Source organism: Populus trichocarpa, chromosome 12, assembly GCF_000002775.5.
Source record: "Populus trichocarpa isolate Nisqually-1 chromosome 12, P.trichocarpa_v4.1, whole genome shotgun sequence".
NCBI lineage: Eukaryota > Viridiplantae > Streptophyta > Magnoliopsida > Malpighiales > Salicaceae > Populus > Populus trichocarpa.
In genome coordinates this window covers 5,267,075-5,288,365 of record NC_037296.2, presented here as the reverse complement: position 1 = coordinate 5,288,365, position 21,291 = coordinate 5,267,075, and the positions used below count along the sequence as shown (strand labels likewise).

The window sequence follows — 21,291 nt, the reverse complement described above, 5'->3', positions numbered from 1 at the left end:
CCCTGTGGTTCAGAAAAAGGATAACTGAGTCCTGCGAGGATCAAGATTATGAATCTTATTAATAATATGTTTGTTTCTTGTTTTAAAAGCATTTTAAAAAAAAAAATTATTTTTCTTTTTACTTTATATTAATTTTTTTTTGTTTTCAGATCATTTTAATATGCTGATATCAAAAATAATTTTAAAAAAATATATATTATTTTCTTATTAATAATATGTTTGTTTCTCGTTTTAAAAGTATTTTAAAAAAATTTGAAATTTTTTTATTTTTCTCTTTACTTCAAATTAAATTTTTTGTGTTTATAAATAATTTTAATATGCTGATGTTAAAAATAATTTTAAAAAATATTATTTTGATGTCTTTTTAAGTAAAAAATATTTAAAAATATAACCGCTGTTATATTTTTAAACACCCCAATAAGCATACATGGCTCCAGCACAGGATTGGTTTAGCAATAAGCCATTTATTTTGTTCACTTTAGTAAAGACTTGTTCTTGGTTGGTGGTATTTCCACCTTCTATAACCATTTTCTTGCAAAGTATTTTTAGTTTTTAGCTTCAAATAAATACATTAGGATAATGTGAGAAAAGTCTACCATGCTTAAAATAAATATATCTCTTCTTTTTCAAACAAAAGATATTCAAATTTGATAATGCTAGTTAAATTCAATTAAAAAATTATGTAATAGAATTGCATGGGGTTATAAGCTTTATTCCAAAATTCAAATATGAAGGACCAAATTGAACTCTTGGAATCCTAAGACTCAAAGTAAGAAAAAATATATATGAAATTAAGCACCCCATTAGAAAGAAAGAGAGACTTTTTTTATTTTTTATTTTTTCTTTACTTTGTTTCTCAATAGCGTAAACTAGCCATATGAATGCCCAAAATCTATTTTTACTTAATTATAAGAATAAATATTTTTAACAATCCAAATGATTTAAATTATAGAAAAAAATATAGTTTTTATTTAAATCTTTATTTTTTTATTAATATATTTTTTTATTTTTATGAAAACACTTATTTTTTATAAGTAGCATGATATTTTGAATGAAAAACTAACACAATTAAAATTATAAATTCACAATGATTTAAATCACTAAGAAAAAACATTTTCTTTAGCCAAAACCTTCCATCTTTATTCATGTATTTTTCCTAGAGAAAACATGTTTTTTTATTAGAATAATGATTTTCTAAATAAAAACTTAGCATCATATAAAAAGTAAATGTCAATAAAAAAAAACATGACATAATAACTCTGACGCAACAATATAAAAGAATGATTAATTTGAAAAAATTATATAAAAAAATAATATTATCATTGAATATTCATGAATAATCTTTTAAAAATTCATGCATACTAGATTTATATAAAAAAAATTTATAAATTAATTAAAAATATTACCATAAAAAACTCAATTCTTACTCGAAAAAATAAGGCATAACTGGCTAATTTTCTAAGTTTTATTGTAATAATATTAATTAAAAAGCTTTTTATTATAAAATAAAAAATATATAATTAAAAAACAATTAGAGGCCAAACTGTTTAGGCCCGCCTGACCTTTAAAAAAAAAGCCTAATAATCATTTTTTTTTTAATTCAGGCGAATGAAACATCATCTCATAGGTAATAAATTACATGAATCAAAGTGGAAGAAAATAGAAAATATAAATAATAAATGAATATGATTGTGTTAATAGAGTTTTCTGAACAATAAAAAGCATTGTCGTTTTTAAGTTATTGTATAATGTAAAATAAGATAGATCATTCTTTTATGATTAACCCCCTCCCACCTATATTATTTAGTTATTTTACCGATCACCCCGATAGACAAAACAACAATGTTGTTTTAAGTTTACGGTCAAAATAGTATAAAATAAATATAGTTACTCTAATTTTATAAATAAAAAAAGTAGCACTTAATTAAAATAAAATTTTGAAATATAATAACATTATATATTTTGAAAATTATAAGAAATTTTGTATGGGTAACGTTGTCATATATCTCTGTATTTTGTTTTTTATATAAATAAATCCTTCAATGTGTTATAACCCTTTTTAACCATCAATTATTTAATTTATGGTATTTAACTATTTAATTATGATAATAATATAGATAATAAAAAGAAAAAGAAAAGAGTTTGAAGAGTGAAATAAAGAGAAAGAGAACAATGGACTAAAAAGAGTGGGAATGGGAGATTATGCAAAAGATGAAAAGAAAAATAAATAGGAAATTAAACAAAGAGGAGAAATTACAGGGAAGAGATCCTAAATATTAAGAAGAGAAAATTTAATTAATTAGGAATTCATAATCAAGAAGGAAATAATATAAATTGTCTAATTTATTTTTCTAGTTTAATTTTTTTTTGTTTTACAGATGATCCCAAACAATATAAATAAGTGGCATTAAAATATACAAAGAAAGGGGGAGACACTCAGATATTAAAAGGGAGGTGCTCTTGCAAAGAAGAATATGATGTGCACGCAACATACATATCCACTCTTCCCCTCTCTTGGAGGCGCATGCAACAAATCTTTGGAGGAAAATATATTGTTCAAAATGTCTAATTTGTCCAGCAATAACAACAACTTTTCAGCCTCTAATCTTTAAGATCTGATGGAGGTGATCGACACCTCTAACACCAATAGGAATAAGAATGACTCTCCTACACCAAGAAAATATACACTCTCCTCATTTCCTAGTGACACATATAACAAGGCATCGAAAGAAAATCTATCTATGCACCAACACTATTATTTTCCAACACTATTTTTTTCATGTTTCAGTCTCTCCGATTCAATTCTAACCAACTCAAATGATTGGCAAAGGTCAATTTTGAATCCCAACAAATTATTTACTAGTTTATATCACAATTTATAATTTATTTGTTCAATTTTGACTTGCAATGATTTATATTTTATATTTGAATGAACTTGTGATGTGCTTATAATTTTCTTGTTGTATTCATTTATTAATTGAGTTGATTGAGATCATTGCGATTATTTATGGTGGATATGTTTGGGTAAATATTTGATTTGTGATGGATTAATATAAATTGATTAGTTAAAAGAAACAATTCAAAACTTTAGTCTCCATTAATTATTATTTTGATTATTTCCCCTATCATTAAAAAATTGAGATATAGCCTTCGTTGTCAAGCTAAAATCTCAAATCACTATCCTAGGGGTTTTTACCTCTAAAAAACACATATATTTAGTTTAGGCAAATAATGGCATGTAAGCATAAATAAGTGTTTTTATAATTAAAATCAAACAACAATGCAATTTATTTTTGATGAGATGTTTTAAGGTGATATTCATACTCCTTTTAGCATAACAAGTCCCTTACCCGAAAATCTTTAAAAACCAGTTAGGGTTCTTAGTATCCATAAAGTTAGGTGAAGACTCCTTCTTCTTTTTTTTACCTATTTCACAATAATTAAATTCTCTAAGATGTTTCTCGTGATCGAATGCCGATTACATTAAGGATTTAGGGTTAAGCTTTGATTGTTTAATTTTATGATAATATGTTTGATATGCATTGTACATATTTTATGCTTGTTTGCCTAAGCTATAAATGTGTGTTTATTTTTTGTTATTACATGATCTATGCTCTTTTATATATCTTTGTTTATATGATTTGTGTATGCTTTGTTTCATACACCATTCATTTTTATTAATCTCATGCATAATTCTTTGAATTGAACAATAGTTTACACTCATGCCCTTATTACTTTACACTTTGTTTTACAGACTTTACCTAAGTTAGTATATGGGGAATTAATGGTATTCTGATGTGGTTTTGTCTCGAGCTAGTACTCATAAAAACCTAGACTCTCATCAAAAGTTTATTAAGTGCAACTAGTAGCTGATGTGGATTTCCCTAATCTATATATTATTATTTTTTTGCGCTTTATAGGCCTTGGTGTAACCTTTTAAGGTTCACTTCCCCAAGCAATGATGGACCCTTTGAGACCAATAAGTTAACCAACCTACACACACGTAATGACTCGAATCTCCTTATTCATGCAAGATCAGCTTTGAGTTTCATAAAAGAAAGGGTGGAACAAACTTAGAGTATAATTTGAAAACTTGATTTTCTTCGAATGCCTATAAAGATTGAGCGATGGGAAATGAAGAAAGAGCTTGGACTGAGGGAAATCACTTGGATAAGGCCTGTTTTTTAAGAGGTGAAATGAATCGGTTAATTGGCTTGTCTGAATCAGCTTCACAATCCATACATCATAGTATAAGTTTTCAAGTTTCTACTATACAAATTACTATAAGGAAGTCTTCTCCTAGCCCTTCATCAATTGAGATAACCTTATAAATTTGTTATTCTTACACTCAAGGCTTGTCTGCTCGCGAAAAAAGAACTTTTAACTTCTATCAAGACAACCAAGCTAAACCAACCACTATTGTCAAGAAGAAAAATCTAGCAACTTGAGATTTAGTTCTAAAATCGCCTCAAGTATTCCAAGGTTGAACTATTTCTTCTGCTGAAAGGGTGATTGAAAACGCTAGTGCCAACCAATATCATTTGATTGAAGAGCGACTAAAAGCTATTACAAATTTATATGGTTCTTTTGAGGCTACTAAGATATGTTTTATACCCGATGTTGTTATTTCAGAAGGTTTCAAGATGTCACAATTCAACAAGTTTAATGGATCTTAATGTTTTAAGATTTATTTAAGGCTTTATTATACCAAAATGATCGAGAAAATCCATAATGATAAATTGTTGATGGATTGTTTCCATGAAAGCTTAGACAAACCTACTCTTAGTTGCTACATGAGTATTAATACAGCTACAATCAAGATGTGGAGTGATTTGGACAATGCTTTTCGTAAATACAACCAGCTAAATATAGAATTGGCCTCTAATAGAAATACTTTATAAAATACGGAGAAAAAAGGTTAATGAAACTATTAAAGGATATGCTCAAAGATGGCAAGAACACTTTCAAAGCTCTTTATTTTTGGTATCTGACTTATACTACTTCAAAATAATTCTCAGATATTATGGTTGTGAATGAAAGAGTCGAATGAGCTCTAAGATAAGAAAAGATCCAAGACATGAGGGCATCTCCTGCAATTGTTGAAGGGTACAACTAGAATGAATCAATGAGTCAATAGTATTCAAGGAAATGACCTAGAAATTTGGCCATATCATCCAAGTTTTTCTCATCATCAAGCTCCTAACATTTTAACTATTAATACACCTCTTTCAACCCCATTAAATGCTACATTCTGCCATAAAATCCAAACACTTACAACATCTTTTTTTCATCCTAAACATCATGCTTCTTAAAACACATAAAGTCTAAGCCATAAAATAAAACACCGTGAACAATCTTCCTTCCCAGTTCCTCTAATTAACTTTATCAACACCTTATGAATGCTCGTTAGATAATACCTCCACCACTCGAACTTATTCAACCACCTTTTTCTAAATGGTATAACAAAAATACTAAATGTAATTATCATGCAAGTGTCATGGGCCATTCTATAAATCATTGTTAGAGGTTTAAATAGCAAATTAATAATTTGATTTAACATGAGTGATTATCATTTGAAGAGAAAAATGATAAATACATCATAGTCACAAAGAGGTTTGAGGAACGTCGAAGAGGACAACTAGGATATGATGTTATTTTGATGATAAGCGGATCAAACAGTTGATTCCATAAAATAAAAAAGCTCAAATTTGCTTTCTGATGAAGTGATGAAGATAACATGCTCAAACTTTAAAGGTGTTGTTTTAGGATGACATTATTTTTTAAATTGTGCTTTTTTATTTTATGTTCAATTAGTTTTTTGAAATCAAGAGATGGTATATGAAAGTAACATTTGGTATTCAAAAATCTTTAAAATTGGTTGAATTCCGAAATATATCATGTAAATACTAGGGGGCAATCCTTCTTTTTATGAATCCTAAAATATCTTTGAACCTTAAAAGGTAAAGTCCAACTTATCTATCATTTTTTAATTTCAAAGTGACTCTTTCATCCTTAATAAACCTTAAATGATAAATTATCGATGATACCTCTTATAAAACACAACTTCTTTTCACTCCCAACAAATTCTAAAGAGGAAAATCTTGTTTAAAATAATACAATTAATCCCAAATAGAATCAAATGATTTAATGACATAAATGATAATGGATAGTGTACATATATGTCATGATCCCACCTCTTCTTCTCTAAGTTTCTAAATAAAGCTAAGATTTATCAACATGAATATATTTGAATTAGAGATGAAGAAAGGTTATATTTGATATATCCCTTAAAAAATAAAAATTTACCCCTTTTCATACCCATTTGAGTCTTGATATCTTTATTGGATAAGAACCTAGATAATGATCACCTTCCACACTAGGGGTATGTTTTGGAAGTTTTTGAACAATTAATGAAATTCTTTAAATGAAAGTGAGTAAGAAGAAAATATGAAAAGGAAAAGAGTATTATAAAATAGAGCAAAAGAAAAATAAAAAAGAAAAAGAAAAAAGAGCTCTCCAAAGTGTCAAAATTATAGTGTGTAAAGTCCACAAACGAAGGCAATGACAAAATGGCAATGATAAAACACAAAGTGCAATTTGGAGAATAAGGTTTTGGTAAGATCAATCATTAAAATCCCAAAATCAAGACAACATGTCTAAAAAATCTCTATAGATAAACAAGTGATCCTATATCTTTAAACCTTTAAAAATCATTTAAGCCTTATATACATCTCATTCTTTCATAGACATAAATATTATCCTACATTACATGCTTTCAAAAATCTTTTCTGATAAAAAAATAATTTGTTTATATTGATAATCTCTCTCTCTCTCTCTCTCTATATATATATATATATATATATATATTCAAAGCAAAATCATTACTCATGTGTGTGTTGTGTGTGTTGCATATCATTCTTTATACTATTAAATCATATAATCACATCAATAAATGCAATATCAATATAATGTGAAGCAAGATGGTCCGATTGAGAAAACCAAAACTCTTCATTACAAAATAACTCTTCATTTATCAGGGAATCCATCGCCATTTAAAAAAAAATAGCCAAAAAATCTGAGATAACCTTTTCTTTATATGCCAACAGAAATTTCCAAATTTATATCTTAGTACTTGAATGACATGTTTTGGGTTTAGCAAAGAAATCTAAATGTCTATACTTTAAAATTTATATCTCAATAATTTCATTTCAATATATAAAAACACAATCATTGAAATTTACGACTTAGTCTCGAAATAAAAAAAGATGATTTATAGTAAAATTTTCTCGATCAACTAAATCTACTAAGTTCTTAGAAATAATGATGATGATGATGATGCATGTGTTTTTTTTATTGCTACTAGAAAAGATGAGCACAATTAGATCAGTTGAGGACAATTCAGTTTGAAGAGACCAATAACAATGATAATAGAGAAACAATGATTCGATAGCTCCATCACAAACTGAGATGATAATTTTTTCATGGAGATTATGAAAAATAAAAAAAAAGTAATGAACATATACTCGTAGACTATACTTGAAGGTAATGAATGCCAAGTAGAGCCAATATGGGGCCAAACTAATACAATGGATAAACCATGCTTATTTAGTGATAAAAAATGAACAACATGGAAAGATAAACATATAGTACGCATTTCAGGTATTGGGTTCACTTATACAATTTAAGCAAATCAGTGTCTAGTTCTTGACAATTCTAAAGTTAAAGGTCTTGAAATATGCAAAGAACATCAAAAGTAAAATTGAACTTTCAAAAGGTGTAACTTATGTTTTCTTTCTACCCTAAAAGGTATGTTGGTTTCTTATCACTTCAAGTTTGTTTCTTTGTAACAAAAAAAACTCAATTCGAGTCTGTCACTTTATAAAATAACTATGTCACTTTGAGCTTGTCACTCTATAAAATAGCTATGTTTCTCTAAAATCATTTTGGGGTTGTCACTCTATAAAATAACTGGTTGAAAACCCCTTTGAATTCAACTATATTTTTGAAAATTATTTCAAGTTTTTCACTTTACAAAGTAACAATATTTTTTAAATCACTTTGAGTTTGTCACTCTATAAAGTGACTAGATTTATTAAAATAACTTTGATTTCATCACTCTGTAAAAATAATTGTGTTTTTAAAAATCAATTTGAGTTTGTCACTCTATAAAATAACAAGTTGGAAATTTCAAGCCTTATCATTAGGAGGTTCAAGCCCTATAATCTAGAAGTCTTAAACCCTATTATTCGAAAGTTCAAACTGAGTTTGCAATCAAGATATCTTTTGACCAAATCACATTGCGAGATAAATCAAACTAAACTCTACAATCAAGACTATTTCTAATTACTATTTATCTAAGTTTTTTAGGGCAGCCATCTCTCAAAGAGACTTATTCTAGTATTTAAGGGTAATAGCATTCCATTTAGACTATTTATTTGATTGTTTGATTTAAGGATAAATCACCTTTTAATGAGACCATTTATCTAATTATTGTTTTGATATTTATTTGTTTAGGGTAATCATCTTTTAACGAGATTATCTATTTGATTTTAGAGTCATCTTTTAATAAGACTATTTGTTTTTTTAAGGTATTCGCTTCTTGATGTGACTTTTTTTAATTGTTTGGAAGGTAATTGTCTCTTGATGAGACTTGCTTTGCTTTTTTTATTGTTTTAAGGTTAGTTGTCTCTTCACGAGACTTGTTTTATTTTAATTTTTTTAAGGTAGTTTTCTCTTGATGAAACTATTTTACTAAAAAAAATTATTTATGGTATCATTTTTCTTTACAAAGTTATTATACAAATACAAAGTAAAATGAATTTTCCAACATCTTTGTACTTTAAAAATTATAAAGAGGTGGCAATTTTCATAACCTATTTTTTACCATCAATTATTTATTTTTTGATTTTTAATTATTTAATTATGATAATAATAACAAGAAAAAAGAAAGGAGTTTAGAGAGTGAAATAAAAAGAAAGAGAAAACAATGGACTAAAAAGATTGGTGACTAAAAAATAATATGGGAGATTATGCAAAGATAAAAAAGAAAAATAAATAGGAGATTAAACAAAGAGGTAAAATTGTAAGGAAGATACCCTGCACATTAAGAGAGAAAATCTAATTAATTATGAATCCATAATCAATAAAGAAACAATATAAATTGCCTAACATTATTTTTCAGATTATTTTTTCTTGAGGACCCCAAACAATATAAATAATAGGCTCTCATACATACAAAGAGGGGGGCGATGCTCAAATATTAAGAGGGAGAGGCTCTTGCAAAGAAAAACCCAATAAAATGACAAAAGTAGACAATGAAACAGCTAAAACACAAAAAAAAAACCTAACCTCCCAAAGTTGTAAAAGTGACAGTTTAGAAAGTTCAACCTCAATAGAAACTTTTAGGCCTCTTATCTCTTAACTCCAGTGGAGGTGGTCGACACCTTTAACACTAAAAGAAAGAAGGACTCATGCATGTTGTGGACATATCCACTATCACCCCCTTCCCTAGAGGCACGTGAACAAATCTTCAAAGGAAAATCTATCATCCGATGCATTCAGTTTGTCCAACAGTAGCAACAACTTTTCAACCTCTAATCTCTCATATCCAATATAGATGGTTGATACCTCTAGCACCAACAAGAAGAAAAATGAGTCTCTTGTACCACAAACATATCCAATCTCTCCCTTTCCCTAGCTACGTGTGTAACGAAGCGTTGAAAAAAAATTTGTCTATGCAACAACAATGTTATTTTCCAGCATTTGTTTTTTACGTTCCAGCCTCTCCAATCTAGTTCAAACCAACTCCAATTGTTAGTAAATGTTGATTTCTAACCTCAATATATGATTTAGTAGTTTATAGAAGGATTTATGATTTATTCATTCAATTTTGACTTGCAAACATGTATGTATTTGTATGTTGTATTTGAATGAACAAGTAATGCACTTATAATTTTCTTGTTGTGTTCAATTACTAATTGAATCGATTGAAATCTTTGGGATCATTTATGGTGGATATATTTGGGAATATAATTAATTTATGGTGGATTAATATAAATTGGATAGTTAAAATAAACAATTCAAAACTCGAGTCTTCATTAATTATTATTTTGAATCATGCCCCTATAATATAATTTTAAAAAAATGAGGATTAGGCTTCGTTGTCAAGCCAAAATCTCAAACCACTATCCTATGAGCTTTTACCTCTAATAAACACATATATTTAGTTTAGATAAAAAATTGGCATGCAAACATAAATAGCTATTTTTATCATTAAAATCAAACAACAATACAACTTACTTTAAGGAAAATATTTTATGATAATATTCATTTTCTCTTTCGCATAACCAGCTCCTTACTTAAAAATCTCTAAAGACCAATTAGAGTTCCCAGTAACTATAAAATTAGATAGTGACTCATTTTCTCTATTTTACCTATTCCACAATAATTAAATTTTTCGAGATGTTGCCCACGACACAATGAAATGTTTTTTACAATAAATATAATTTAGTCCATAAATAAATTTTTTTTCATGTAAAATCATATATTTGATCAAAGTAAGTCAATCAATTCAAAATTGAGACAAAAATGAAAGAAAAAAAAATAAAGTGTTGTATTTGATTTAATTTGACCAAGTTTATAATTTGACATGTAAAAAATCAATTGAAAAAAACTAATTTAAGTACTAAATTATAAATACAATCAAATATGATGACCGAAATACTTTTATCCAAGGACCCATTTCTAATAAAAATAAAATACATGTATTAAAGTGAAATTTTTGAGAGATTTTAGTGGTCGAAATGTAAATCATTAGAAATTCTATACTATTAGCATGTGGAACATGTTAATTTTTAATGATGCTAGGAATAATATTTGACAGAAAAAAAGTGTAATAATAATAAAAAGGTAACGTATAGAATTGATAGTAGAAGAAATAAATAGTAGAGCGATTTTTTAAACACAAAACATTAGGTACAGGAATGTAGGGCAAAATTAATCCATTTTTTCATATGCTTTAGTTATTTTCGACGCCGCTGTGGTCTCAAAAACTATATATTTAATATTTATTATGATATCAAGATTCATGCTATTTTTAAAATAATTTTATTTTTTATTTTTTGGAAAATAGAAGAACGAAAAAAGAACGGTGTTCCAGAAGATTAAAGAAATAGTTAAAAAAATTGCTGTATCGATGATCCAATGTCTAATCCCTTCCCTGTATTGGGATTTCGGACAAGACAAATTGTTCAAGCCTCTTATGATTTGAGCAAACCTGCCCTGTCAAGCAAGCTTAAAGAGAAGGAAGCTTTGATCAAACAGACATCTATATACATAAACAACATTTAAATGATCTTATCTATTTCTGCTAACTTTGGCTCTAGTGCTCTGTTTCTTCTACCTTCAGCTGCGCTCACCGATTAACTAAAAGTTATAAAATAACCCTTTTACCCCCTACTGGCCAAATGTTGTTGTTACAAGAGGCAAAACCGTAATCCATAGTACCACCGAGTCTAGAGCTACAGTGATTGGCCATGTTGATTTCACCATTCCCTTTTAGTTTATTTTGTTGGCAAATTTCTCTATTTTGTTATGTTATTTGGCAAGGGGGATAAATAAATAAAAATGATTGATTAGCCATAAACGTATATACAGACTTGAGCCTAGACCTCTTTGTTTAAGAAATAAGTTGTCAGAGACGAGTGGTGCAGATGGGATGGGTCACCTCATTCTTGATTACCCGGGTGTTATAAGACCCACATAATCCACACTTGTGATATAACCAGTGGAATTGTGCAGACCCCTTTTGATCACAATCATTGCACAGTATATCCTGCATTAAAATATGAACATCAGAAGTCTCAACGTGGAGTATAATCAAGAAGATAAACAACCACTTCTGAATGAGACTAGTGATAATTAAACAACGATGGCTAGATTTTAATTTGTCCAAGTAATGCAGCACAAGTTGAATGCTTTCAGTCAGTTTTAATCTCAGTAAAAGCCGCAATCCCCTCGGGAATTAAGAAAAACCCATTTCTTCTTTCATGGAAAAAAGAAATTTCACCGGAAAACTGGCACGCTTGTGAGAAATCCGGCAGAGGAAAAGGAGAAGAGATTTCAAGTTTGTGTGGATAGCGTATGAACACATAATTCTGGGAACCCATACAAATCTAAAGCGAATTCTTTTTGTTTTTTGGATCGATAAAAGAAGAAGGAAAGAAATAGCTCTGTAAACTATAATTGAGATATTTTCTTGTTTCACTAGAAATAAATGCTGCGTTATGATGACTTTCACTAGAATGCAAAGTACCGGAGAGATCAGTTGTAGAGGTAGGTGTACCTGACAACGATCCCTGTATTCCTCTGGCAGCTCCTCGGCAGCCAACAATGCATCAAGCATGCCGAAATAAACCTGGGTGGGTTTACAATAATTGTTATAATAACATTACGATGCTTCACGCATTTCATAGCTAAGTAAACAGAAAGACTACTATGACAAAATTTTGTGCCTATCATTATATTAATGATTCAGTAGAATTTAACAAATAATGCTGATGGGATGTATCCTGTGCAGGATGGAGAGGATAGACTTTGTAGTTCTATTGAGCTTGGATGAAATCCATCAAAACAATTATGATACCTGAACCACAAGAAAGTTCATATAAACTAGTCAACTGTGTATTAGATCTTTCTTGTTGCCCAAGGGAATGAAGTTCACGTTTTAATGGGTATTATTGAATGTGCAAAAGATCCTCGATTACCTTGAGAATTTTATTGTTTAGAAGGGAATTTATCCTAACGATGAATTTCTGTTCTAACAGGGAAGAATGTTTCCTTGAGGATAGGAAGAAGCTGCCCAACCCTTTCCTTCAATCAGCAAGAGAACAAGGAAACCACAAATGGCAGTCATTCCAGTGGTCCATATAAAGCCATTGGAAAAGCTAAATCAAACTGAAAACTGAAAATTCTAGTCTTCTTGGGTATCAAAAGAATAAACCACCAATAAGCATCCTAGAAAAGCTAGATAAATTCTGTAAAATATATAATTACGGGTAGGGGAAATCCAATTCTCGACAAGTAACAATACTTGTTTGTTTATCCCCAATTTCTAAACCTTCCTCTCTAGGTAAAAGGCATTCTAGTTCAACTGATCATCAATTTCACTGTCATCTCCTCAAGTGCCCCTGGTGAGTATATTACAATGAACAAGGTAATGCACATCTCTGACGACAGAAATATAACAAGAAATTGTACTCTTACCGCCATATCTCCCAAGGATTTGCAGCATATTGGACAAGTATAGTGACTGCAAGTATATGCCTACAGAACATGAGATGGAGTAGAAAAATAAGCCACCTTTCTGAAATGCACGAATCAAGATATATGAAGAAAAACGGAAGAAACATGGACTGAAAACAAGAGAGAGTATACAAAACCTGAAAGCATGAGGAATGCATATAATGGCCACAAGGTAAAGCTCTGACTGGTGCACTTGATGTGAATAAAAAATCGCAGCAAATGGGGCAGTTAGTTTCTAAACCTTTCTCCAGGCACTTGTGGTTCACTGACTTAATCCCCAGACAACAGTTGCAAGTCATGCAATGAAAGAAATCAATACCAAGACCCTTCCCAACACGGCATAAATTGCAAAATGGGCAATGATATACACTCCTGAAGTTGGAAATACATTCATGACACAAGTAAAATGACTAACAAAACCATAATAGAAACAAAAGCTAACATAGAAATGTTCAATAATAAGATGGTTGTCATTCAAAAGCAAACTAACCAGCTCAATTTTAGTTTTCAAGAAATTCTACAGAGTAAGGAGTTGCTTATATCAACTTGAAATGCCATTGTAAATATTCAAGACTTTCAGAGGAAATAGAACCTACTTTTGAGCTATGCAAATATGTTATGTCCATCAATATTTGATATCACACAGTTTCCCCATATGTATTTCTAAATTTAGTGAACACGACTAGTCATGAGGAATGAGCTTCATGATTACATCAAAATCATATTGCAAGTTTTTTATTTTTTTTCTAATTTTTCCAGTTAGACTAGGCAATACCAGTTCTCTGTCCCTAGACTTCTTGAAATGTCATTTCAATTCCTTCAAGGAATGGTACACCGATCCTCCCTAATCTGACTTCTTATCACAGTATGATTATTAATTTCTTATTCAATTTGGCCTGTCAGGAGAAATGGATGGCTTTAGCATGTGATGCCCAGCAAGTAAAGCATGTCAGCGCCAACACTGATGCACAAAGTGCAAAATTTATGGTTTGTGGCACCTGATTGATGCCAATGTCAGTTAGAAGCAGAAAACTACAAGTTTCAACACATAGGCTGCTGAAGTTAACTACCCATCATAATAATTCAGTATTCAAATGATTAATTAGGATAGACAAAGATAATGCAAATTTGAAGCTATACAAACATTTAGAGTGACCTATATCTATTTAAGTGGCAAGTGGCATTCTAGGAATTTAACATGGAACTCTTTTTTGGACCATATATATATTCAAGTAGATGTGAACTCCAGTTACAGCAGATGAAACGCCCAAGGTTCTTTAGTTTCTTTCCACATATCTAAGCAATAAATAACCATCACAAAAGAAAACAAGCTGTTTCTGGACCAGGGAAAAGGACCTCTATCTATTCATGTTATTTGATCATTCTCAAGCCAAAGCAACATTAAAATAATAAAACAAGTTTTAAATGCTTTCTATTCATTGAATCTAATGAGTTTGACAAATGATTGATAGAAAAGTTAGAATTGCATACCTTTCATCATCAAAAAACTTGCATATGTTGCAATAATATTTCGCCATTGAAAGACCATTGCATGTTGGTGTTGCACAGATTTGCCCTACTGGTTGGACCTTCAGGCAGCGCATGCACATCATTTCCAATGTTGCTTTTCTACAGTGATTGAACAAAACATCATACATTCAGAATTCACTTGAAACCTGAAATGCTACGAATCATATCAAGCCTTACCTGTCCATAGTGTGATCACTAACTTTGTCATGGCAAAATCTGCAAGCAAACAGCTTACCACAACAAGAAGCCCGAAGTTTACAGCTTCTCTTGTAGTGTTCACACCCATATACTTGTTTTTCAGGGTCTCGAAATGTTGGGAAGCATCCCATTACATCAGCAGCAGTAGAATTTTCCCCTGCAGTTTCTTGAGGTGACTTTTGCTGAGCAGCTATCCAGCGGCTAGAACAAAACCATTTACATAACAGTAGAATTCATGATCAGGAAAGTAAGGCCTTCTTTAAGAAAGATCAAAACAGAGCTAGCAACTAAATAAATCCAAGCACGTGCTAAGGTATCAGATTGGAGAAAAATAAAGCATGTCATAGTCACCAGAAAATAACCTTGTTAGAAGATTTTGAACAAGATATGATTTTCTCCTAGGATCAAGAGTCGAGTCCCTATAAACCTTTCTAATCTCAGATTCAAGCTCATTTTGATTCATGCGGAAGATATCTTTCCACCCAGGCTTAAACAGATCACTTTGGTCTAAACTTTCTTGAAACTCTCTGCCTGTAATAAGAAAAGCTGAAATTAGTGAAATACTCATCACTAGCCTGCAACCAATCATGCCTTTGCTAAAAAAATTCAAATACACATGACTTTTCAAAGTATTTCAAGCAAAACCAAAATCTCTTATGCATGAGATACCTTCTTTATAAATTGTATCTCCTGATGGTTCAGTCTGCACAAGTGATGCTGAAGTTTCTTTCCAGCATTCATTAAGCCACTCATTAAACATTGTGTTTCTTGTTGCCTGTTTCCATGTGTCCATCATTTTATTTTGTTCATCTTGAGTCAGGGCAGAAGTAACCCAAGGCAACATAGATTGCAGTACTTCAGCCCCCGTCGTCCCAATTATGCGACCAACTAACCTGTCTTGCTCCTGAATTGAAAAATGCCTGTCAAACAATGGCCACAACTCAAGTTCTTCTCTATTAATATGTTGATCTAAAGTAACTCTTATAGATTTGCACATCCATTGAATCTTAGTGGCTAGCTCATTGTACTTTCCCATATAATCATCGAGATGGCCAATAGAATGCTCCAGAGTACTTCCTGTTGGGTCCTCCATCACTTGAAACTTTTGCAAATTTTCATGAAGGTGTGAAAGCTCAGAAAGGACAAATGAAATGTCTTCAAATAATTCTTCCTCCTGCTTATGGTCTAGTGTATAAGAATGGCTAACATTATGAAGTGCCTCTTTAGACTCTAACGCTGGAAAAACAATTTCATCCTCAGCATTGCTATGAGCTCTGTATAAGCCCCATAATAGACGGAATCTTCCAATGAACTGCTGAAGAAATGCCTCATCGCAATCACTGAGGTTTCCAGATTCAACATCAAGATACTCCAAGTCTTTGCTTATGGCTTTATGAAATTTAAAAATAGTATCTATCGGTCGTTCTGTATACCCCAAATCAGAAGAGACCATATCTGATTCCCAGACAAAAAGACTGGAGTTAAGGGCTGGAGCAGAGGATTTGACAGATAATGATCGCAAAGACTTGGTTGTGGAAAGAGAAGTCAATCCCAGATTTTTGCTGTTTACTCCCAAACCTGGGACACAACAAGACCGATCAGAACAAGATGGTTCATGGGCATCCGGAGTCTCTATGGGGTTGCAGACATTGCTATTTTTGCAAGATCCTGAGATGTTTCTTTTTTGTGGCCTTTTGATACCTTCACTGATTGACACAGGACTATCCTTTGAACAAAACGCACACAAACGCGCACAGCATGATGGAACAATTTTTTCCTCAATATCAGCAGGACAGCAATGAATTACACTTGAAGACAAACACACACCTTGGCTACGACCCTTGCATGCCCAACCAGTAAAAAGAGTTACAAGAGCTGTGTCTACTGCTGGAGCTGAACCGAAGTAACTCATTAGAATTGTGTATGTAATACTGATTTTTTAATAGAAAGTATTCATAATATGTGGCTACAAGAAGCATAATATAGGAACCTGCTGATTGCATATTTTTTAGGAAATTCCTGGCCTCGTGTTCTGTTAACAACCCCACCAGCCATGGCAAGACACGCTCAATCACTTTCAAAGGCATCATGCACAAGCTCTGGTATAAAAGTTCCTTCTGTTTTCTGAAGCTAAAGTGCTGACGGGCAAGTGGGAGAACCTAGACATGCAAGGAGCTTAGCATACAGAATTGAAGAATCAAAAGGGGATGTTTGGCGCTAAAGTTTTCTAGTCATGCAACACCAGTGACTTGTCTTTAAAAGACCAGAGTGTCTAATACAATCTTTCTAAGACCCAGGCGATATATTTTATGTTTTAACTTCCTCAAGCACCTCCATACATTATCAAGCCCTCCAACTCCCATGACTGGCTCCATTTGACAAGACACAGTGATGCTAGTTCAGTATTACTGGAAAATTGATGCATGACTTGGTGAAAATGCCAAACATCCCTTGAAAGAAATATTGTCTAAACAAGGAAAGCTAACCTGAATTTCCTCATTGTGGAAGTGCCTTTGTATAGTTTCTATTATTTGATCAGCATGCGAGCATAGCTTTGCATAAAAATCAGCTACAGAGTTAGAGCTTGCACCTGCACTTTGAATGCTTTCAATTAAACATCTGAACTCGTTAAATTGAGTTTCTTCTTCTGCATGCTCTTTTGAGAATGAAAATTCTCCACCTACAGCAGGAAATATGACTTTGTCCTCAGCAATACTGTAATCAGAAAAGGAAAAATGTTTCAGACAGAGAGTTCAATCACAACTAAGATTTACAAGACATTTTAAAAGTTCAAAATTGGCATGTTGAACATTTGAAAATACAGTATGGTGCCCAACAGATCCATGTCGAAACAGAATAATTGCATGCATGTTGTTCTGCTTCTGGGCCTTTTCCAGGAGTCTTTCAGATACACCATTATCATGTAACAGCATCCATGTGGCAGATGAAAATTTTATAAAAGCCTAGGCAAGCTTATTTCTGCATATTTCGAACTATGAAGATAAACATTATTCTAAGAATAATGATGCACTACAATATCTCCCAATTATGAGAGGAACAAACAATTCTAGATCATAAAATGGGTATGACAAAATTACGAAGTTAAGAAAAGGAAAAAAGAAAAAGGTGGGAAATAAATATCTCTTTAGCTGCAAAGTTAAACAATAGAAAGGAAAAATACCTGTGGAAGATGCAAACTTCAGCAATGAATTGCAGCCGCTCATCAAATGCTGATAAATTAGTAAAATCTCCAGAGCTTTGTATCTTCTTAGCCTCGTCAGCTATTTCATTTAACTCCCTCTTAATAGCATTATGCCAAAGAAGAATTTCATCTATTGGATGTGTTTCCATGGTATCAGAATCCTCATTACTTGGCTCCAAATATTTCCTTTTCCCAGTCTTGGATTTCTTACAGGTACATTTTTCTTTATCCAGTTCCAAAATTAACATGCTTGTAGGAGAATCCTTCTGGCTTAAAACCTCATGATTATCTACATAACTTTCAACTGCATCTGTGCTCTTCTTCCCTTCCATCCAGGTGAAAATAACCTATTTTGAGAAAGCATTTTAATCAACCACACATTCTGTGCATAATATATCCAACATGGGGGAAAATGATGGATGAAAAGTGCTTGCCTGTTGCAGAAGCTTTTCCTTTGGAATTATCATGCTTAGGCACTTGAGCATGTCTTGGTATTCAACTGGTGAAATAGAGGATGAAAGCCAAGGCAGAAACTCAGCCAACATGTTAACAGGAATGCTGCATATAAACTGCCAGACTAGAGATGCCTGCTCTTCGACTGAGAACTTCTCAATAAGCAAGGGAAAAACCTGACATATCAAACAGTGAAATGACTAAAATAGATATTTGCAACATTCTTATGTCTGGAATAAATAATTGTTAAAACCTATGTATTGTGCTGTAACCTAACCAAAGGCGTTCTCTGCCCCAATCATTTCCTTCCTACTAAAAGGCCATCTGTTTTGCCTTTATGGCATTTCAATGACATGGTAAATTAAACTATCTGGAAGAGAAATGATCTCACCTTTCTTTGAAGAGATTTCATATTCACAACATGCTACCAGATTGGCAAGAATCATATATGATAATTCAGTTCCACTCATTGATGCACAAGGATCCACAAGAAAGACAAGTGGATACATTACTTTCTATACAAGATCAAACTGTCACACACTTCCCTTGGTCCTAATGCACCCGATACATTATATTATATTTTTTAAATTGTTACCTATATGAAACTTTCCTCCTTTCATGTAACTATTACATCAATGCTCTGACACATTATATGGCAGCTGCATGCCTATTCTATTTCTCAAATGGTTTCATTGTATTGTACCTGACTGTCACAAGGTACGCACCCCCCCCCCCCCCCCCCAATACATCCTTTGTATGCACAGCCATCAGGCCAAGTCCATAACAACAAGAAATCGAAACCATACATGAAATGTGGACAAAGAGACTCCTAGCATCAAGTAAAATGGCTAGAATGTAAACTAGAGAAGCATATGGCAATTCAGGAGATTATCCAAAACAATAGAATAGCATCCTTTGATTTGAGATAGAGAAAATTTACAAAGATTGAGTTCTGAACCTATAATTGACAGCATTTTTCAACCAACGAGCTAGAGCTGAATTAAACCTATATATATATAGTCGAAATTTAGGTAATGAGTCCCTCAGCTGGAAAAAAAAAAAAAAAAAAGGTCATGACATCTTAAAAATGCTTCTCTAATGTATTAATTACAACATTATTTTTTCAACATGCAAGTTATATCTACTCATCAATTACATGCCATATCTCATAAATAAAGAGTAATCTCATTGAACTGTGTAGACGGAAAGTAAATAAACGGCAAAAACGAAACCTCACCTGCTGCTCTTCCTTGGCCATATGCTGACTAAGTGATGTCTGAAGCACTCCGGTACAGGATGCTAACTCACGTGGAAAACTTTCATCATTTTGAGTGTAAGAATTTAGAAGCTCAAATAATTGATCGAAAAGATTGCTTTCACCCTTGTGTTCTAATGAATACGAGTTTGCCACATTCTTCACACGATTATCAAGAGCTGGAAAGATGACCTGCAAAACAAAATCAATATCTTTTTCTTTATTTTTTTTATATAACCATTTGTATACTACTACAACAGTACAAGTTTTCCAAAAAAATTGAAGTTATTATCCTTATAACAATTATTTACACACACACACACACACACAGAGTACTTTCTTTAAATCATAATTAATTACTATACCTGCAAACAAAAACATTAAACAGTTATTATTAAAAAAATTCAAAGGATATATAAAACAGCAAAAACGAAAAAGGCAAAAATTAAAATAATACTCTTACTCAGCTCTCTCTTTCTTATTTTAAAACATAAAATAATCCTCCAAACAGAAAACAAAATAACTGTAAACACAAACAAAACGAAACAAAAATTGAAAAGAAAGATTCAGAAAAGGCAGACCTCATCTTCAGCATTAGAGTGATACTTATAAACCAAGCGGAGAAACCGGTAACGTTGAAAGAGCGGTTTAATCTCCACAGTCTGATGACCGGTAGCAAAAGCCAGGGTTAATAGGTGAAGCGTGTCAAGCTCATTCCGAATCGCCTTATGAAAGTACAAAAATATCAAAATCGGCGATTTCGTGTCTTCTTCTTCGCTTTCTAAACCACCTTTCGAATCCACTCTCTTCGCCGATTTTGACAAAACTACTCCCTCTCCACACTGCTGTATTTCCGGTAACGACGTCGCCATTTTCGAAAATCACTCTCTCCACTCACAGAAAAAAAATAAATTAAATAATATTTTAAATCTTTGTTTGGCAGTTAGTTTTGCTTTGTTTTTTTTTCTCTGTGTCTGTTTTGTTCGTGGAGAACTGGAGATATGGCTGATAAGGGAGCTTACTGATAAGGGAGGTAGGTTTATATAGTTGGATTGGTGCCACGTGGAAGACCAGTTGACACGGTGGATAGTGACGTAAGCAGGAGTTAGTTTTTTTTTTAATGGTTACACGTGAGGGAAAGATATGGCACGTGAGGAAGGGTGAGATGCTACGCTTTACTGTAGACGGTCAGAATTTGAAAGAAAAGTTCAAACATAGCAGCTCGAGGAGTGGAGTCCTGACTCCTGAGTGAGTTCTGACCTGTGTAGCTGTTGTGGCGTGTAAAATTAAACCACTCCAAAAGTTAAAACATATCACTTGCCCGCGGCTCATATCAAATATTTTTAATATA

The 21,291-nt window shown here is 31.8% G+C and overlaps 1 protein-coding gene across 4 annotated transcripts; it reads right to left on the bottom strand.

Moving 5' to 3' along the window:
• Positions 1-11,612: 11,612 nt before the first annotated feature.
• On the bottom strand, positions 11,613-20,950 carry LOC7493517 (zinc finger protein BRUTUS). Of its 4 annotated transcripts, XM_024582421.2 has the most exons (14): positions 20,522-20,950; positions 19,923-20,132; positions 18,667-18,861; positions 18,212-18,579; positions 17,517-17,745; positions 17,021-17,189; positions 15,700-16,923; positions 15,393-15,561; positions 15,010-15,231; positions 14,794-14,931; positions 13,440-13,674; positions 13,264-13,323; positions 12,344-12,415; positions 11,613-11,833 (listed from the first exon to the last, which is right to left on the bottom strand). In XM_024582421.2, exons 1-14 carry the CDS (start codon positions 20,810-20,812, stop codon positions 11,693-11,695), a joined length of 3,723 nt encoding a protein of 1,240 aa, XP_024438189.2. In that variant the 5' UTR covers positions 20,813-20,950; the 3' UTR covers positions 11,613-11,692. The 4 variants fall into 4 exon arrangements, with proteins under 4 accessions (XP_024438189.2, XP_052301844.1, XP_052301846.1 ...); XM_052445884.1 differs by lacking the exons at positions 11,613-11,833; positions 12,344-12,415 and adding an exon at positions 12,952-13,187; XM_052445886.1 differs by lacking the exons at positions 11,613-11,833; positions 12,344-12,415; positions 13,264-13,323 and having other exon boundaries at positions 13,440-13,571.
• Between the last annotated feature and the right edge of the window lie 341 nt (positions 20,951-21,291).

Coding starts and splice junctions, on each gene's coding strand:
- LOC7493517 (XM_024582421.2), bottom strand. CDS start 20,812: ATGGCGACGTCGTTACCGGAAATACAGCAGTGTGGAGAGGGAGTAGTT. Junction 17,190..17,516: donor TCCACAATGAGGAAATTCAG/GTTAGCTTTCCT, acceptor TTGCATGTCTAG/GTTCTCCCACTTGCCCGTCA. Junction 15,232..15,392: donor GTTCAAAATCTTCTAACAAG/GTTATTTTCTGG, acceptor GTTTTGTTCTAG/CCGCTGGATAGCTGCTCAGC.